The 19808-nt window shown below is 41.7% G+C and overlaps 1 protein-coding gene across 1 annotated transcript in view; it reads right to left on the bottom strand.

The window, feature by feature from the left end:
* LOC135551842 (tubulointerstitial nephritis antigen-like) overlaps positions 1 to 19808 on the bottom strand; it is an 83396-nt gene that overhangs the window by 49158 nt on the left and 14430 nt on the right. The window contains exon 3 of the mRNA XM_064983092.1: positions 16330 to 16396. Coding sequence (XP_064839164.1) covers positions 16330 to 16396 — 67 coding nt within the window. The remainder of the gene's footprint in view (positions 1 to 16329; positions 16397 to 19808) is intronic.

Below are 19808 nucleotides of genomic sequence, written 5' to 3'. Positions count from 1 at the left end.
ATGTTAGACAGATGTTGTCCAGGTGTATTGGCATGTTAGAGAGATGTTGCCCAGGTGTATTGACATGTTAGACAGATGTTTTCCAGGTGTATTAACATGTTAGACTGATGTTGTCCAGGTGTATTGACATGTTAGAGAGATGTTGTCCAGGTGTATTGACATGTTAGACAGATGTTGTCCAGGTGTATTAACATGTTAGAGAGATGTTGTCCAGGTGTATTGACATGTTAGAGAGATGTTCAGGTGTATTGACATGCTAAACAGATGTTGTCCAGGTGTATTGGCATGTTAGAGAGATGTTGCCCAGGTGTATTGACATGTTAGAGAGATGTTGTCCAGGTGTATTAACATGTTAGACAGATGTTGTCCAGGTGTATTGACATGTTAGACAGATGTTGTCCAGGTGTATTAACATGTTAGAGAGATGTTGTCCAGGTGTATTGACATGTTAGAGAGATGTTCAGGTGTATTGACATGTTAGACAGATGTTGTCCAGGTGTATTGGCATGTTAGAGAGATGTTGCCCAGGTGTATTGACATGTTAGACAGATGTTTTCCAGGTGTATTAACATGTTAGACAGATGTTGTCCAGGTGTATTGACATGTTAGAGAGATGTTGTCCAGGTGTATTGACATGTTAGACAGATGTTGCCCAGGTGTATTGACATGTTAGAGAGATGTTGTCCAGGTGTATTAACATGTTAGAGAGATGTTGTCCAGGTGTATTGACATGTTAGACAGATGTTGTCCAGGTGTATTAACATGTTAGAGAGATGTTGTCCGGGTGTATTGACATGTTAGCGAGATGTTCAGGTGTATTGACATGTTAGACAGATGTTGTCCAGGTGTATTGGCATGTTAGGGAGATGTTGCCCAGGTGTATTGACATGTTACAGAGATGTTGTCCAGGTGTATTAACATGTTAGACAGATGTTGTCCAGGTGTATTGACATGTTAGAGAGTTGTTGTCCAGGTGTATTGACATGTTAGACAGATGTTGTCCAGGTGTATTGACATGTTAGACAGATGTTGCCCAGGTGTATTGACATGTTAGAGAGATGTTGTCCAGGTGTATTGACATGTTAGACAGATGTTGTCCAGGTGTATTAACATGTTAGACAGATGTTGTCCAGGTGTATTGACATGTTAGAGAGATGTTGTCCAGGTGTATTGACATGTTAGACAGATGTTGTCCAGGTGTATTGACATGTTAGACAGATGTTGCCCAGGTGTATTGACATGTTAGAGAGATGTTGTCCAGGTGTATTGACATGTTAGACAGATGTTGTCCAGGTGTATTAACATGTTACACAGATGTTGTCCAGGTGTATTGACATGTTAGACAGATGTTGTCCAGGTGTACTGACATGTTAGAGAGATGTTGTCCAGGTGTATTGACATGTCAGAGAGATGTTGTCCAGGTGTATTGACATGTTAGAGAGATGTTGTCCAGGTGTATTGACATGTTAGAGAGATGTTGTCCAGGTGTATTAACATGTTAGACAGATGTTGTCCAGGTGTATTGACATGTTAGAGAGATGTTGTCCAGGTGTATTGACATGTTAGACAGATGTTGTCCAGGTGTATTAACATGTTAGAGAGATGTTGTCCAGGTGTATTGACATGTTAGAGAGATGTTGTCCAGGTGTATTGACATGTTAGACAGATGTTGCCCAGGTGTTTTGACATGTTAGAGAGATGTTGTCCAGGTGTATTAACATGTTAGAGAGATGTTGTCCAGGTGTATTGACATGTTAGACAGATGTTGTCCAGGTGTTTTGACATGTTAGAGAGATGTTGTCCAGGTGTATTGACATGTTAGACAGATGTTGTCCAGGTGTATTGACATGTTAGAGAGATGTTGTCCAGGTGTATTGACATGTTAGACAGATGTTGTCCAGGTGTATTGACATGTTAGAGAGATGTTGTCCAGGTGTACTGACATGTTAGACAGATGTTGTCCAGGTGTATTGACATGTTAGAGAGATGTTGTCCAGGTGTATTGACATGTTAGAGAGATGTTGTCCAGGTGTACTGACATGTTAGACAGATGTTGTCCAGGTGTTTTGACATGTTAGAGAGATGTTGTCCAGGTGTATTAACATGTTAGACAGATGTTGTCCAGGTGTATTAACATGTTAGAGAGATGTTGTCCAGGTGTATTGATATGTTAGAGAGATGTTCAGGTGTATTGACATGTTAGAGAGATGTTGTCCAGGTGTACTGACATGTTAGACAGATGTTGTCCAGGTGTTTTGACATGTTAGAGATGTTGTCCAGGTGTATTAACATGTTAGACAGATGTTGTCCAGGTGTATTAACATGTTAGAGATGTTCAGGTGTATTGACATGTCAGAGAGATGTTGTCCAGGTGTATTGACATGTTAGACAGATGTTGTCCAGGTGTATTGACATGTTAGACAGATGTTGTCCAGGTGTATTGACATGTTAGACAGATGTTGTCCAGGTGTATTGACATGTTAGACAGATGTTGTCCAGGTGTATTGACATGTTAGAGAGATGTTGTCCAGGTGTATTAACATGTTAGACAGATGTTGTCCAGGTGTATTGACATGCTAGACAGATGTTGTCCAGGTGTATTGACATGTCAGAGAGATGTTGTCCAGGTGTATTGACATTTTAGAGAGATGTTGTCCAGGTGTATTAACATGTTAGACAGATGTTGTCCAGGTGTATTGACATGTTAGAGAGATGTTGCCCAGGTGTATTGACATGTTAGAGAGATGTTGTCCAGGTGTATTAACATGTTAGACAGATGTTGTCCAGGTGTATTGACATGTTAGACAGATGTTGTCCAGGTGATTTGACATGTTAGAGAGATGGTGTCCAGGTGTACTGACATGTTAGAGAGATGTTCAGGTGTATTGACATGTTAGACAGATGTTGTCCAGGTGTATTGGCATGTTAGAGAGATGTTGCCCAGGTGTATTGACATGTTAGACAGATGTTTTCCAGGTGTATTAACATGTTAGACTGATGTTGTCCAGGTGTATTGACATGTTAGAGAGATGTTGTCCAGGTGTATTGACATGTTAGACAGATGTTGTCCAGGTGTATTAACATGTTAGAGAGATGTTGTCCAGGTGTATTGACATGTTAGAGAGATGTTCAGGTGTATTGACATGCTAAACAGATGTTGTCCAGGTGTATTGGCATGTTAGAGAGATGTTGCCCAGGTGTATTGACATGTTAGAGAGATGTTGTCCAGGTGTATTAACATGTTAGACAGATGTTGTCCAGGTGTATTGACATGTTAGACAGATGTTGTCCAGGTGTATTAACATGTTAGAGAGATGTTGTCCAGGTGTATTGACATGTTAGAGAGATGTTCAGGTGTATTGACATGTTAGACAGATGTTGTCCAGGTGTATTGGCATGTTAGAGAGATGTTGCCCAGGTGTATTGACATGTTAGACAGATGTTTTCCAGGTGTATTAACATGTTAGACAGATGTTGTCCAGGTGTATTGACATGTTAGAGAGATGTTGTCCAGGTGTATTGACATGTTAGACAGATGTTGCCCAGGTGTATTGACATGTTAGAGAGATGTTGTCCAGGTGTATTAACATGTTAGAGAGATGTTGTCCAGGTGTATTGACATGTTAGACAGATGTTGTCCAGGTGTATTAACATGTTAGAGAGATGTTGTCCGGGTGTATTGACATGTTAGCGAGATGTTCAGGTGTATTGACATGTTAGACAGATGTTGTCCAGGTGTATTGGCATGTTAGGGAGATGTTGCCCAGGTGTATTGACATGTTACAGAGATGTTGTCCAGGTGTATTAACATGTTAGACAGATGTTGTCCAGGTGTATTGACATGTTAGAGAGTTGTTGTCCAGGTGTATTGACATGTTAGACAGATGTTGTCCAGGTGTATTGACATGTTAGACAGATGTTGCCCAGGTGTATTGACATGTTAGAGAGATGTTGACCAGGTGTATTGACATGTTAGAGAGATGTTGTCCAGGTGTATTGACATGTTAGACAGATGTTGTCCAGGTGTATTAACATGTTAGACAGATGTTGTCCAGGTGTATTGACATGTTAGAGAGATGTTGTCCAGGTGTATTGACATGTTAGACAGATGTTGTCCAGGTGTATTGACATGTTAGACAGATGTTGCCCAGGTGTATTGACATGTTAGAGAGATGTTGTCCAGGTGTATTGACATGTTAGACAGATGTTGTCCAGGTGTATTAACATGTTACACAGATGTTGTCCAGGTGTATTGACATGTTAGACAGATGTTGTTCAGGTGTACTGACATGTTAGAGAGATGTTGTCCAGGTGTATTGACATGTCAGAGAGATGTTGTCCAGGTGTATTGACATGTTAGAGAGATGTTGTCCAGGTGTATTGACATGTTAGACAGATGTTGCCCAGGTGTATTGACATGTTAGAGAGATGTTGTCCAGGTGTATTGACATGTTAGACAGATGTTGTCCAGGTGTATTAACATGTTAGTCAGATGTTGTCCAGGTGTATTGGCATGTTAGAGAGATGTTGCCCAGGTGTATTGGCATGTTAGACAGATGTTGTCCAGGTGTTTTGACATGTTAGAGAGATGTTGTCCAGGTGTATTAACATGTTAGACAGATGTTGTCCAGGTGTATTGACATGTTAGAGAGATGTTGTCCAGGTGTATTGACATGTTAGACAAATGTTGTCCAGGTGTATTAACATGTTAGAGAGATGTTGTCCAGGTGTATTGACATGTTAGAGAGATGTTCAGGTGTATTGACATGTTAGAGAGATGTTGTCCAGGTGTATTAACATGTTAGAGAGATGTTGTCCAGGTGTATTGACATGTTAGAGAGATGTTGCCCAGGTGTATTGACATGTTAGAGAGATGTTGTCCAGGTGTATTAACATGTTAGACAGATGTTGTCCAGGTGTATTGACATGTTAGACAGATGTTGTCCAGGTGTATTAACATGTTAGTCAGATGTTGTCCAGGTGTATTGGCATGTTAGAGAGATGTTGCCCAGGTGTATTGGCATGTTAGACAGATGTTGTCCAGGTGTTTTGACATGTTAGAGAGATGTTGTCCAGGTGTATTAACATGTTAGACAGATGTTGTCCAGGTGTATTGACATGTTAGAGAGATGTTGTCCAGGTGTATTGACATGTTAGACAAATGTTGTCCAGGTGTATTAACATGTTAGAGAGATGTTGTCCAGGTGTATTGACATGTTAGAGAGATGTTCAGGTGTATTGACATGTTAGACAGATGTTGTCCAGGTGTATTAACATGTTAGAGAGATGTTGTCCAGGTGTATTGACATGTTAGAGAGATGTTGTCCAGGTGTATTGACATGTTAGAGAGATGTTGTCCAGGTGTATTAACATGTTAGACAGATGTTGTCCAGGTGTATTGACATGTTAGAGAGATGTTGTCCAGGTGTATTGACATGTTAGAGAGATGTTCAGGTGTATTGACATGTTAGTCAGATGTTGTCCAGGTGTATTGGCATGTTAGAGAGATGTTGCCCAGGTGTATTGGCATGTTAGACAGATGTTGTCCAGGTGTTTTGACATGTTAGAGAGATGTTGTCCAGGTGTATTAACATGTTAGACAGATGTTGTCCAGGTGTATTGACATGTTAGAGAGATGTTGTCCAGGTGTATTTACATGTTAGACAAATGTTGTCCAGGTGTATTAACATGTTAGAGAGATGTTGTCCAGGTGTATTGACATGTTAGAGAGATGTTCAGGTGTATTGACATGTTAGACAGATGTTGTCCAGGTGTATTGGCATGTTAGAGAGATGTTGTCCAGGTGTATTGACATGTTAGAGAGATGTTGCCCAGGTGTATTGACATGTTAGAGAGATGTTGTCCAGGTGTATTAACATGTTAGACAGATGTTGTCCAGGTGTATTGACATGTTAGACAGATGTTGTCCAGGTGTATTAACATGTTAGTCAGATGTTGTCCAGGTGTATTGGCATGTTAGAGAGATGTTGCCCAGGTGTATTGGCATGTTAGACAGATGTTGTCCAGGTGTTTTGACATGTTAGAGAGATGTTGTCCAGGTGTATTAACATGTTAGACAGATGTTGTCCAGGTGTATTGACATGTTAGAGAGATGTTGTCCAGGTGTATTGACATGTTAGACAAATGTTGTCCAGGTGTATTAACATGTTAGAGAGATGTTGTCCAGGTGTATTGACATGTTAGAGAGATGTTCAGGTGTATTGACATGTTAGACAGATGTTGTCCAGGTGTATTAACATGTTAGAGAGATGTTGTCCAGGTGTATTGACATGTTAGAGAGATGTTGCCCAGGTGTATTGACATGTTAGAGAGATGTTGTCCAGGTGTATTAACATGTTAGACAGATGTTGTCCAGGTGTATTGACATGTTAGAGAGATGTTGTCCAGGTGTATTGACATGTTAGACAGATGTTGTCCAGGTGTATTGACATGTTAGAGAGATGTTGTCCAGGTGTATTGACATGTTAGACAGATGTTGTCCAGGTGTATTGACATGTTAGACAGATGTTGCCCAGGTGTATTGACATGTTAGAGAGATGTTGTCCAGGTGTATTGACATGTTAGAGAGATGTTGTCCAGGTGTATTGACATGTTAGACAGATGTTGTCCAGGTGTATTGACATGTTAGAGAGATGTTGTCCAGGTGTATTGGCATGTTAGAGAGATGTTGCCCAGGTGTATTGGCATGTTAGACAGATGTTGTCCAGGTGTTTTGACATGTTAGAGAGATGTTCAGATGTATTGACATGTTAGAGAGATGCTGTCCAGGTGTATTGACATGTTAGAGAGATGTTCAGGTGTATTGACATGTCAGAGAGATGTTGTCCAGGTGTATTGACATGTTAGAGAGATGTTGTCCAGGTGTATTGACATGTTAGACAGATGTTGTCCAGGTGTATTAACATGTTAGACAGATGTTGTCCAGGTGTATTGACATGTTAGAGAGATGTTGTCCAGGTGTATTGACATGTTAGACAGATGTTGTCCAGGTGTATTGACATGTTAGACAGATGTTGTCCAGGTGTATTGACATGTTAGAGATGTTGTCCAGGTGTATTGACATGTTAGACAGATGTTGTCCAGGTGTATTAACATGTTACACAGATGTTGTCCAGGTGTATTGACATGTTAGACAGATGTTGTCCAGGTGTACTGACATGTTAGAGAGATGTTGTCCAGGTGTATTGACATGTCAGAGAGATGTTGTCCAGGTGTATTGACATGTTAGAGAGATGTTGTCCAGGTGTATTGACATGTTAGACAGATGTTGCCCAGGTGTATTGACATGTTAGAGAGATGTTGTCCAGGTGTATTGACATGTTAGACAGATGTTGTCCAGGTGTATTAACATGTTAGTCAGATGTTGTCCAGGTGTATTGGCATGTTAGAGAGATGTTGCCCAGGTGTATTGGCATGTTAGACAGATGTTGTCCAGGTGTTTTGACATGTTAGAGAGATGTTGTCCAGGTGTATTAACATGTTAGACAGATGTTGTCCAGGTGTATTGACATGTTAGAGAGATGTTGTCCAGGTGTATTTACATGTTAGACAAATGTTGTCCAGGTGTATTAACATGTTAGAGAGATGTTGTCCAGGTGTATTGACATGTTAGAGAGATGTTGTCCAGGTGTATTGACATGTTAGACATATGTTGTCCAGGTGTATTAACATGTTAGAGAGATGTTGTCCAGGTGTATTGACATGTTAGAGAGATGTTGCCCAGGTGTATTGACATGTTAGAGAGATGTTGTCCAGGTGTATTAACATGTTAGACAGATGTTGTCCAGGTGTATTGACATGTTAGACAGATGTTGTCCAGGTGTATTAACATGTTAGTCAGATGTTGTCCAGGTGTATTGGCATGTTAGAGAGATGTTGCCCAGGTGTATTGGCATGTTAGACAGATGTTGTCCAGGTGTTTTGACATGTTAGAGAGATGTTGTCCAGGTGTATTAACATGTTAGACAGATGTTGTCCAGGTGTATTGACATGTTAGAGAGATGTTGTCCAGGTGTATTGACATGTTAGACAAATGTTGTCCAGGTGTATTAACATGTTAGAGAGATGTTGTCCAGGTGTATTGACATGTTAGAGAGATGTTCAGGTGTATTGACATGTTAGACAGATGTTGTCCAGGTGTATTAACATGTTAGAGAGATGTTGTCCAGGTGTATTGACATGTTAGAGAGATGTTGCCCAGGTGTATTGACATGTTAGAGAGATGTTGTCCAGGTGTATTAACATGTTAGACAGATGTTGTCCAGGTGTATTGACATGTTAGAGAGATGTTGTCCAGGTGTATTGACATGTTAGACAGATGTTGTCCAGGTGTATTGACATGTTAGAGAGATGTTGTCCAGGTGTATTGACATGTTAGACAGATGTTGTCCAGGTGTATTGACATGTTAGACAGATGTTGCCCAGGTGTATTGACATGTTAGAGAGATGTTGTCCAGGTGTATTGACATGTTAGAGAGATGTTGTCCAGGTGTATTGACATGTTAGACAGATGTTGTCCAGGTGTATTGACATGTTAGAGAGATGTTGTCCAGGTGTATTGGCATGTTAGAGAGATGTTGCCCAGGTGTATTGGCATGTTAGACAGATGTTGTCCAGGTGTTTTGACATGTTAGAGAGATGTTCAGATGTATTGACATGTTAGAGAGATGCTGTCCAGGTGTATTGACATGTTAGAGAGATGTTCAGGTGTATTGACATGTCAGAGAGATGTTGTCCAGGTGTATTGACATGTTAGAGAGATGTTGTCCAGGTGTATTGACATGTTAGACAGATGTTGTCCAGGTGTATTAACATGTTAGAGAGATGTTGTCCAGGTGTATTGACATGTTAGAGAGATGTTCAGGTGTATTGACATGCTAAACAGATGTTGTCCAGGTGTATTGGCATGTTAGAGAGATGTTGCCCAGGTGTATTGACATGGTAGAGAGATGTTGTCCAGGTGTATTAACATGTTAGAGAGATGTTGTCCAGGTGTATTGACATGTTAGACAGATGTTGTCCAGGTGTATTAACATGTTAGAGAGATGTTGTCCAGGTGTATTGACATGTTAGAGAGATGTTCAGGTGTATTGACATGTTAGACAGATGTTGTCCAGGTGTATTGGCATGTTAGGGAGATGTTGCCCAGGTGTATTGACATGTTAGAGAAATGTTGTCCAGGTGTATTAACATGTTAGACAGATGTTGTCCAGGTGTATTGACATGTTAGAGAGATGTTGTCCAGGTGTACTGACATGTTAGAGAGATGTTGTCCAGGTGTATTGACATGTTAGACAGATGTTGTCCAGGTGTACTGACATGTTAGAGAGATGTTGTCCAGGTGTATTGACATGTTAGACAGATGTTGTCCAGGTGTACTGACATGTTAGAGAGATGTTGCCCAGGTGTATTGACATGTTAGACAGATGTTGTCCAGGTGTATTGACATGTTAGACAGATGTTGTCCAGGTGTATTAACATGTTACACAGATGTTGTCCAGGTGTATTGACATGTTAGACAGATGTTGTCCAGGTGTACTGACATGTTAGAGAGATGTTGTCCAGGTGTATTGACATGTCAGAGAGATGTTGTCCAGGTGTATTGACATGTTAGAGAGATGTTGTCCAGGTGTATTGACATGTTAGACAGATGTTGCCCAGGTGTATTGACATGTTAGAGAGATGTTGTCCAGGTGTATTGACATGTTAGACAGATGTTGTCCAGGTGTATTAACATGTTAGACAGATGTTGTCCAGGTGTATTGGCATGTTAGAGAGATGTTGCCCAGGTGTATTGGCATGTTAGACAGATGTTGTCCAGGTGTTTTGACATGTTAGAGAGATGTTGTCCAGGTGTATTAACATGTTAGACAGATGTTGTCCAGGTGTATTGACATGTTAGAGAGATGTTGTCCAGGTGTATTGACATGTTAGACAAATGTTGTCCAGGTGTATTAACATGTTAGAGAGATGTTGTCCAGGTGTATTGACATGTTAGAGAGATGTTCAGGTGTATTGACATGTTAGACAGATGTTGTCCAGGTGTATTGGCATGTTAGACAGATGTTGTCCAGGTGTATTGACATGTTAGACATATGTTGTCCAGGTGTATTAACATGTTAGAGAGATGTTGTCCAGGTGTATTGACATGTTAGACAGATGTTGTCCAGGTGTATTGACATGTTAGACAGATGTTGCCCAGGTGTATTGACATGTTAGAGAGATGTTGTCCAGGTGTATTGACATGTTAGACAGATGTTGTCCAGGTGTATTAACATGTTAGACAGATGTTGTCCAGGTGTATTGACATGTTAGACAGATGTTGCCCAGGTGTATTGACATGTTAGAGAGATGTTGTCCAGGTGTATTGTCATGTTAGACAGATGTTGTCCAGGTGTATTGGCATGTTAGAGAGATGTTGCCCAGGTGTATTGGCATATTAGACAGATGTTGTCCAGGTGTTTTGACATGTTAGAGAGATGTTCAGACGTATTGACATGTTAGAGAGATGCTGTCCAGGTGTATTGACATGTTAGAGAGATGTTCAGGTGTATTGACATGTCAGAGAGATGTTGTCCAGGTGTATTGACATGTTAGAGAGATGTTCAGGTGTATTGACATGTTAGACAGATGTTTTCCAGGTGTATTAACATGTTAGACAGATGTTGTCCAGGTGTATTGACATGTTAGAGAGATGTTGTCCAGGTGTATTGACATGTTAGACAGATGTTGTCCAGGTGTATTAACATGTTAGAGAGACGTTGTCCAGGTGTATTGACATGTTAGAGAGATGTTCAGGTGTATTGACATGTTAGACAGATGTTGTCCAGGTGTATTGGCATGTTAGACAGATGTTGTCCAGGTGTATTGACATGTTAGACAGATGTTGTCCAGGTGTATTAACATGTTAGAGAGATGTTGTCCAGGTGTATTGACATGTTAGAGAGATGTTGCCCAGGTGTATTGACATGTTAGAGAGATGTTGTCCAGGTGTATTGACATGTTAGAGAGATGTTGCCCAGGTGTATTGACATGTTAGAGAGATGTTGCCCAGGTGTATTGACATGTTAGAGAGATGTTGCCCAGGTGTATTGACATGTTAGAGAGATGTTGTCCAGGTGTATTGGCATGTTAGACAGATGTTGTCCAGGTGTTTTGACATGTTAGAGAGATGTTCAGATGTATTGACATGTTAGAGAGTTGTTGTCCAGGTGTATTGACATGTTAGAGAGATGTTGTCCAGGTGTATTAACATGTTAGACAGATGTTGTCCAGGTGTATTGACATGTTAGAGAGATGTTCAGGTGTATTGACATGTCAGAGAGATGTTGCCCAGGTGTATTTGCATGTTAGATCTCAGACTGCATGTTGTATCACAGACTAACCAACAGTTATTCTGTAATCAGTAGAACTTCAGTGTGTGAATTACTGTGGGTCTAAAGTTATGTGGGGTATCTGTACTTTACTTTACTACTTATAGTTTTAACTACTTTTACTTCACTACATTCATAAAGAACTTTTTACTCAATACATTTTCCCTGACAAAAGTACTCATTACATTTTGAATGCTTAGCAGGACAGGACAATTGTCTAATTCACACACTTATCAAGAGAACATCCTTGGTCATCCCTACTGCCTCTGATCTGGCAGACTCACAAAACACACATGCTTTGTTTGTACATTATTTGTTGAACTGTGCCCCTGGCTGTCCGTAAATGAAAAAAACAACAAGAAAATGATGTTGTCTGGTTTACTTAATATAAGAAATGTTTAATGATTTATACTTCTACTTTTGATACTTAAGTACATTTCAAATCAAATACTTTTAGTACTGCTATAGAAGTATAGTAGTAATATAATAGTATAGATAGTATAGTGTAGTAGTACTTTAGTAGTAAAGAAGCATAGTAGTAGTATAGTACTATATAAGTAAATTAGTACTATAATATTATAGAAGCATATTAGTACTATAGTAGTATAGAAGCATTGTAGTACTATAGCCGTATAGAAGTACAGTAGTATTATAGTATTGTAGTAGTATTAGTAGTAATATAATAGAATAGAAGTATAAGTAGTATAAGTATAAGTATAGTAGCACTATAGTTGTATAGTACTATAGTAGTATAGAAGAATATAAGTACTATAGAACTATAAAAGTGCAGTAGTACTATAGTAGTAAATATAGTAGTAAATAAGTGTAGTAGTACTATAATAGTATAGACATACAGTAGTACTATAGTATTATAGAAGTACAGTAGTACTATAGCAGTATATAAGTATACCAGTACAGTAGTACTATAGTGCAATAGAAGTATAGTAGTAGTATAGTAGTATAGTAGTATAGAAGAATAGTAGTACTATAGTACTCTAGAATAATAGTAGTATTATTGTAGTGTAGTACCACTATAGTAGTATAGAAGTATAGTAGTACTACAGTAGTATGGACGTGTAGTAGTACTATAGTAGTACATAAGCATAGTAGTACTATTGTAGTGTAGAAGTGCATTAGTACTATATCAGTATAGAAGTACAGCAGTACTATAGTATTATAGAAGTACAGTAGTACTATAATAGTATAAAAGTATAGTAGTACTATAGAAGTATAGAAGTATATTAGTAATATACACTACCGTTCAAAAGTTTGGGGTCACTTAGAAATGTTCTTGTTTTTGAAAGAAAAGCAAATTTTTTGTCCATTAAAATAACATCAAATTGATCAGAAATACAGTATAGACATTGTTAATGTTGTAAATGACTATTGGAGCTGGAAACGGCAGATGTTTTATGGAATATATACATAGGTGTACAGAGGCCCATTATCAGCAATCATCACTCCTCTGTTCCAATGGCATGTTGTGTTACCTAATCCAAATGGATCACTTTAAAAAGCTAATTGATCATTAGAAACCCTTTTGCAATTATGTTAGCACAGCTGAAAACTGTTGTTCTGATTAGAGGAGCAATAAACTGGCCTCAGCATTTGTGGGTTCGATTACAGGCTCAAAATGGCTAGAAACAAAGAACTTTCTTCTGAAACTCGTCAGTCTATACTTGTTCTGATAAATGAAGGCTATTCCATGCGAGAAATTGCCAAGAAACTGAAGATCTAGTATAACGCTGTGTACTTCTCCCTTCACAGAACAACGCAAACGGGAACTAACCAGAATAGAAAGAGGAGTGGGAGGTCCCGGTGCACAACCGAGCAAGAAGACAAGTACATTAGAGTTTCAGTTTAAGAAACAGATGCCTCACAAGTCCTCAACAGGCAGCTTTATTAAATAGTACCGCAAAACAACAGTCTCAACGTCAACAGTGAAGAGGTGACTCCTGGATGCAACAGGTTCCAGCACATCAGCAGTGGTGACTGGTCCACTCCTGATCCCCGGGATTATCTCTTTGGTTGGTGTCTTGCGGGTGGAGCCGAAAGTGCCAGGAAGGGGGTACCGTCATGTATGCTCTCTCTGGCACTCTAGGTCGCCATGCTCCCGCATCTCAGCCAGACTGACAGGTTTCCCGCACTTAGGTAGAGGTGACCGGTCCTCTCCTAATCCCCAGGATCGTCATTTTGGTCGGCGTCCTGTGGCTGGAGCCGTGCGCCAGGGAGGGGGTACTGTCACATGTGCTCCCTCACCGGCCTCTAGGTCACCAGGCTGATCGTTACGGCGCACACCTGTCACCATTGTTACACGCACCGTCATCAGACTCATCTGGACTCCATCACTTCCCTGATTACCTGCCCTATATATGTCACACCCTTTGGTTCTTTCCCCAGGCGTTATTGTTTCTGTTCCTGTGTCATGTCTGTGCGTTGTTCATGTCTCTTATTTTGTATTATGTTGTGTTTATTTATTAAAACACTCACTCCCTGAACTTGCTTCCCTACTCTCAGCGCACTTCGTTACACTGAACTTGTTATCATGGTCGAATTACCAGTGGGGGGGCCCGCTGGTTAACAAAGCCCTAGCTGGGATGATATTGTAGCTTAGATTGTGTGTAAGTTAACTAAGTTAACTAAGCTCCAGCCTGTCTGGTGTTCAACCTTCCCAAGTTCTCTCACGTCACCCCGCTCCTCCGCTCTCTCCACTGGCTTCCAGTTGAAGCTAGCATCCGCTACAAGACCATGGTGCTTGCCTACGGAGCTGTGAGGGGAACGGCACCGCAGTACCTCCAGGCTCTGATCAGGCCCTATACCCAAACAAGGGCACTGCGTTCATCCACCTCTGGCCTGCTCGCCTCCCTACCACTGAGGAAGTACAGTTCCCGCTCAGCCCAGTCAAAACTGTTCGCTGCTCTGGCCCCCCAATGGTGGAACAAACTCCCTCACGACGCCAGGACAGCGGAGTCAATCACCACCTTCCGGAGACACCTGAAACCCCACCTCTTCAAGGAATACCTAGGATAGGATAAGTAATCCTTCTCACCCCCCCCCTTAAATGATTTAGATGCACTATTGTAAAGTGGCTGTTCCACTGGATGTCAGAAGGTGAATTCACCAATTTGTAAGTCGCTCTGGATAAGAGCGTCTGCTAAATGACTTAAATGTAAAATGTATATTGTAGCTTAGCCTGTGTGTAAATTAACTAAGCCCTAGCTGGGATGATATTTTAGCTTAGCCTGTGTGTAAGTTAACTAAGCCCTAGCTGGGATGATTTTGTAGCTTAGCCTGTGTGTAAGTTAACTAAGCCCTAGCTGGGATGATTTTGTAGCTTAGCCTGTGTGTAAGTTAACTAAGCCCTAGCTGGGATGTGACTGCAGTTTAGCCTGTGTGTAAGTTAACTAAGCCCTAGCTGGGATGATATTGTAGCTTAGCCTGTGTGTAAGTTAACTAAGCCCTAGCTGGGATGATTTTGTAGTTTAGCCTGTGTGTAAGTTAACTAAGCCCTAGCTGGGATGTGACTGCAGTTTAGCCTGTGTGTAAATTAACTAAGCCCTAGCTGGGATGTGACTGCAGTTTAGCCTGTGTATAAATTAACTAAGCCCTAGCTGGGATGTGACTGTAGCCTGTGCTCGCTGTTGCTCCTAGTGGCCGGTTTCGACCTAATCTCACGACATCATCAGACATGGATGGACGATGAATACTGACTTGTATCACAGGTGACCTGGCTGCTCTATCCCCCACAAGGCCCACTGTTGCTCAATGTTTCGAATGTTTACCAATTTTGCTCAATGTTGCCTAATTTTGCCCAATGCTAAGTGTTGTATTGTAGTGTGATGTGATAACATTTCTTGCCCTTGCTTGTCTAATACTGCTTCGATAAAGGAGATAGCTAGCTACAATAACCAAAATGAATGGACAGGGGTCCCAAGTATATGTAGAAGAGTTATGAATGAGACAGCATCACGAGAAGAGCCCCCAAAACTCTCCATGGAAAACGTGGGTCTGTCTGTGGTACAACCAGAAATGTCAAGTCATCAGAGCAAAGTGTGTGAAGGACTAATCACTGTTAGGACAGAAGAGATGTAAAGAAAGAAGTGAGAGGGGAGAAAGAGGAGGATATGAAGGAGTGATAAAGGTACATAGAGAGGAAAAAGAGAAAGCTGCAGTGGTGGAATAAGTACCCAACTGTCATACTTGAGTAAAAGGAAAGATTCCTTAATAGGAAATGACTCAAGTAAAAGTGAAAGTAACCCAGTAAAATACTCCTTGAGAGAAGTCTAAAAGTATTTGGTTTCAAATATACTTAAGTATCAAAGTAAAACTAATTCCTTATATTAAGCAAACCAGACGGCACCATTTTCTTGTTTTTTATTTATTTACGGATAGCCAGGGGCACACTCCAACACTCAGACATCATTTACAGATAGCCAGGGGCACACTCCAACACTCAGACATCATTTACAGATAGCCAGGGGCACACTCCAACACTCAGACATCATTTACAGATAGCCAGGGGCACACTCCAACACTCAGACATCATTTACAGATAGCCAGGGGCACACTCCAACACTCAGACATCATTTACAGATAGCCAGGGGCACACTCCAACACTCAGACATCATTCACAAACAAAGCAAGTGTTTAGTGAGTCCGCCAGGTCAGAGGCAGTAGGGATGACCAGGGATGTTCTCTTGATAACTGTGTGAAGTAGACAATTTTCCTGTCCTGCTAAGCATTCAAAATGTAACGAGTACTTTTTGGTGTCAGGGAAAATATATGTAGTAAAAAGTACATTATTGTTTATTAGAAAAGTAGTAACGTAAAAGTGAAAGTTGCCAAAAATATAAATAGTAAAGTACAGATACTCAGATACACCTTTCCGGTATTTGTACTTAAGTACTACACCACTAGAAAGCGATTAGACACTTACCATAAGTTGCAGTTCTCTTTGTAAGTCTGTCCTGAGAGGAATTTGTGTCCGTTTCTTTCACAGGTACCTGAAACGAAACAAAAGGAGGAATTTCAACAAGATGTTGCCAGCAGATAGGATCACACCAATGATTACTTTGATCCTGTTGTGGTGGAAGATCTGAGAGGATGACTTAAAGAATCACACTTCCATTGATACATTGCACACTACACACTACATACTACAGACACACACTACACAGATACACTACACACTACGGACATGCATTACACACAACAGACACACACAACAGACACACATTCTACACTCCACACTACACACCCCACACTACATACTACAGACACACACTACACACTCCACACTACAGACACACACTACACACATACACTACACACTACACACTACGGACATGCATTACACACAACAGACACACACAACAGACACACATTCTACACTCCACACTACACACCCCACACTAGATACTACAGACACACACTACACACTCCACACTACAGGCACACACTACACTACAGACACACACTACACGACAGACACAATACACTACAAACACACACTCCATACTACAGACACACTCCACACCATTGACACACACTGCACACTACAGACACACACTGCACACTACATACTCCATACTACAGACACACACTCAACACTACACACTACATGCAATCCACACTACACACACTCCACACTACACACACTACATACACACACTACACTAAATCAAATCAAATTTTATTTGTCACATACACATGGTTAGCAGATGTTAATGCGAGTGTAGCAAAATGCTTGTGCTTCTAGTTCTGACAATGCAGTAATAACCAACAAATAATCTAACCTATCAATTTCACAACAACTACCTTATACACACAAGTGTAAAGGGATGAAGAATATGTACATAAAAATACATGAATGAGTGATGGACAGAACAGCATAGGCAAGATGCAGTAGATGGTATCGAGTACAGTATATTCATATGAGATGAGTAATGTAGGGTATTTTAACATATAAACGTGGCATTGTTAAAAGTGGCTAGTGATACATTTTTCCATCAATTTTTCCATTATTAAAGTGGCTGGAGTTGAGTCAGTGTGTTGGCAGCAGCCACTCAATGTTAGTGGTGGCTGTTTAACAGTCTGATGGCCTTGAGATAGAAGCTGTTTTTCGGTCTCTCGGTCCCTGCTTTGATGCACCTGTACTGATCTCGCCTTCTGGATGATAGCGGGGTGAACAGGCAGCGGCTCTGGTGGGTGATCTTTATGGCCTTCCCGTGACATCGGGTGGGGTAGGTGTCCTGGAGGGCAGGTAGTTTGCCCCCGGTGATGCGTTGTGCAGACCTCACTACCCTCTGGAGAGCCTTACGGTTGTGGGCGCGGAGCAGTTGCCATACTAGGCGGTGATACAGCCCGACAGGATCCTCTCGATTGTGCATCTGTAAAAGTTTGTGAGTGTTTTTGGTGACAAGCCAAATTTCTTCAGCCTCCTGACGTTGAAGAGGCGCTGCTGTGCCTTCTTCACCATGCTGTCTGTGTGGGTGGACCAATTCAGTTTGTCTGTGATGTGTACGCCGACTAACTTACTACCCTCTCCACTACTGTCCCGTCGATGTGGATAGGGGGGTGCTCCCTCTGCTGTTTCCTGAAGTCTACGATCATCTCCTTTGTTTTGTTGATGTTGAGTGTGAGGTTATTTTTCTGACACCACACTCCGAGGGCCCTCACCTCCTCCCTGTAGGACGTCTCGTCGTTGTTGGTAATCAAACCTGCCACTGTAGTGTCGTCTGCAAACTTGATGATTGAGTTGGAGGCGTGCATGGCCACGCAGTCGTGGGTGAACAGGGAGAACAGGAGAGGGCTCAGAACACATCCTTGTGGGGCCCCAGTGTTGAGGATCAGTGGGGTGGAGATGTTTTTACCTACCCTCACCACCTAGGGGCGGCCCGTCAGGAAGTCCAGTACCCAGTTGCACAGGGTGGGGGCGAGACCCAGGGTCTTGAGCTTGATGACGAGTTTGGAGGGTACTATGGTGTTAAATGCTGGGCTGTAGTCAATGAACAGCATTATTACATAGGTAGTCCTCTTGACCAGATGGGTTAGGGCAGTGTGCAGCATGGTTGCGATTGAGTCGTCTGTGGACCCATTGGGGCGGTAAGCAAATTGGAGTGGGTCTAGGGTGTCAGGCAGGCTGGAGGTGATATGGTCCTTGACTCGTCTCTCAAAGCACTTCATGATGACGGAAGTGAGTGCTACGGGGCGGTAGTCATTTAGCTCAGTTACCTTAGCTTTCTTGGGAACAGGAACAATGGTGGCCCTCTTGAAGCATGTGGGGACAGCAGACTGGGATAAGGATTGATTGAATATGTCCGTAAACACACCAGCCAGCTGGTCTGCGCATGCTCTGAGGATGTGGCTGGGGATGCCGTCTGGGCCTGCAGCCTTGCGAGGGTTAACACGTTTAAATGTTTTACTCACATCGGCTGCAGTGAAGGAGAGTCCGGAGGTTTTGGTAGCGGGCCGTGTTAGCAGGTTTTGGTAGCGCACTGTATTGTCCTCAAAGCGAGTAAAGAAGTTGCTTTGTCTGTCTGGGAGCAAGACATCCTGGTCCGCGACGGGGCTGGTTTTCTTTTTGTAATCCATGATTGACTGTAGACACTTCCACATACCCCTTGTGTCTGAGCCATTGAATTGCGACTCTACTTTGTCTCTATACTGACGCTTAGCTTGTTTGATTACCTTGTGGAGGGAATAGCTACACTGTTTGTATTTGGTCATCTTTCCGGTCACTTTGCCCTGGTTAAAAGCAGTTGTTCACGCTCTCAGTTTTGTGTGAATGCTGCCATCAATCCACGGTTTCTGGTTTGGGAATGTTTTAATAGTTACTGTGGGTACGACATCGCTGATGCACTTGCTAATAAACTCGCTCACCGAATCAGTGAATTCGTCATTGTTGTTGTATGACGCAATGAGGAACATATCCCAATCCACGTGATAGAAGCAATCTTGATGCGTGGAATCAGATTGGTCGGACCAGCATTGAACAGACCTGAGCGCGGGAGCTTCCTATTTTAGTCTCAGTCTATAGGCAGGGAGCAACAAAATGGAGTCGTGGTCAGCTTTTCCGAAAGGAGGGCGGGGGAGGGCCTTATATGCGTCTCTAAAGTTAGAATAACAATGATCCAGGGTTTTACCAGCCCTGGTTGTACAATCGATATGCTGACACACACTCCACACTACAGACACACACTCTGCATTACACACTCCACACTACAGACACACACTCTGCATTACACACTCCACACTACAGACACACACTCTGCATTACACACTCCACACTACAGACACACACTCTGCATTACACACTCCACACTACAGACATACACTCTGCATTACACACTCCACACTACAGACACACACTCTGCATTACACACTCCACACTACAGACACACACTCTGCATTACA

This window comes from Oncorhynchus masou, chromosome 13, assembly GCF_036934945.1.
Source record: "Oncorhynchus masou masou isolate Uvic2021 chromosome 13, UVic_Omas_1.1, whole genome shotgun sequence".
NCBI lineage: Eukaryota > Metazoa > Chordata > Actinopteri > Salmoniformes > Salmonidae > Oncorhynchus > Oncorhynchus masou.
This window is presented reverse-complemented; position numbering and strand designations above follow the sequence as displayed.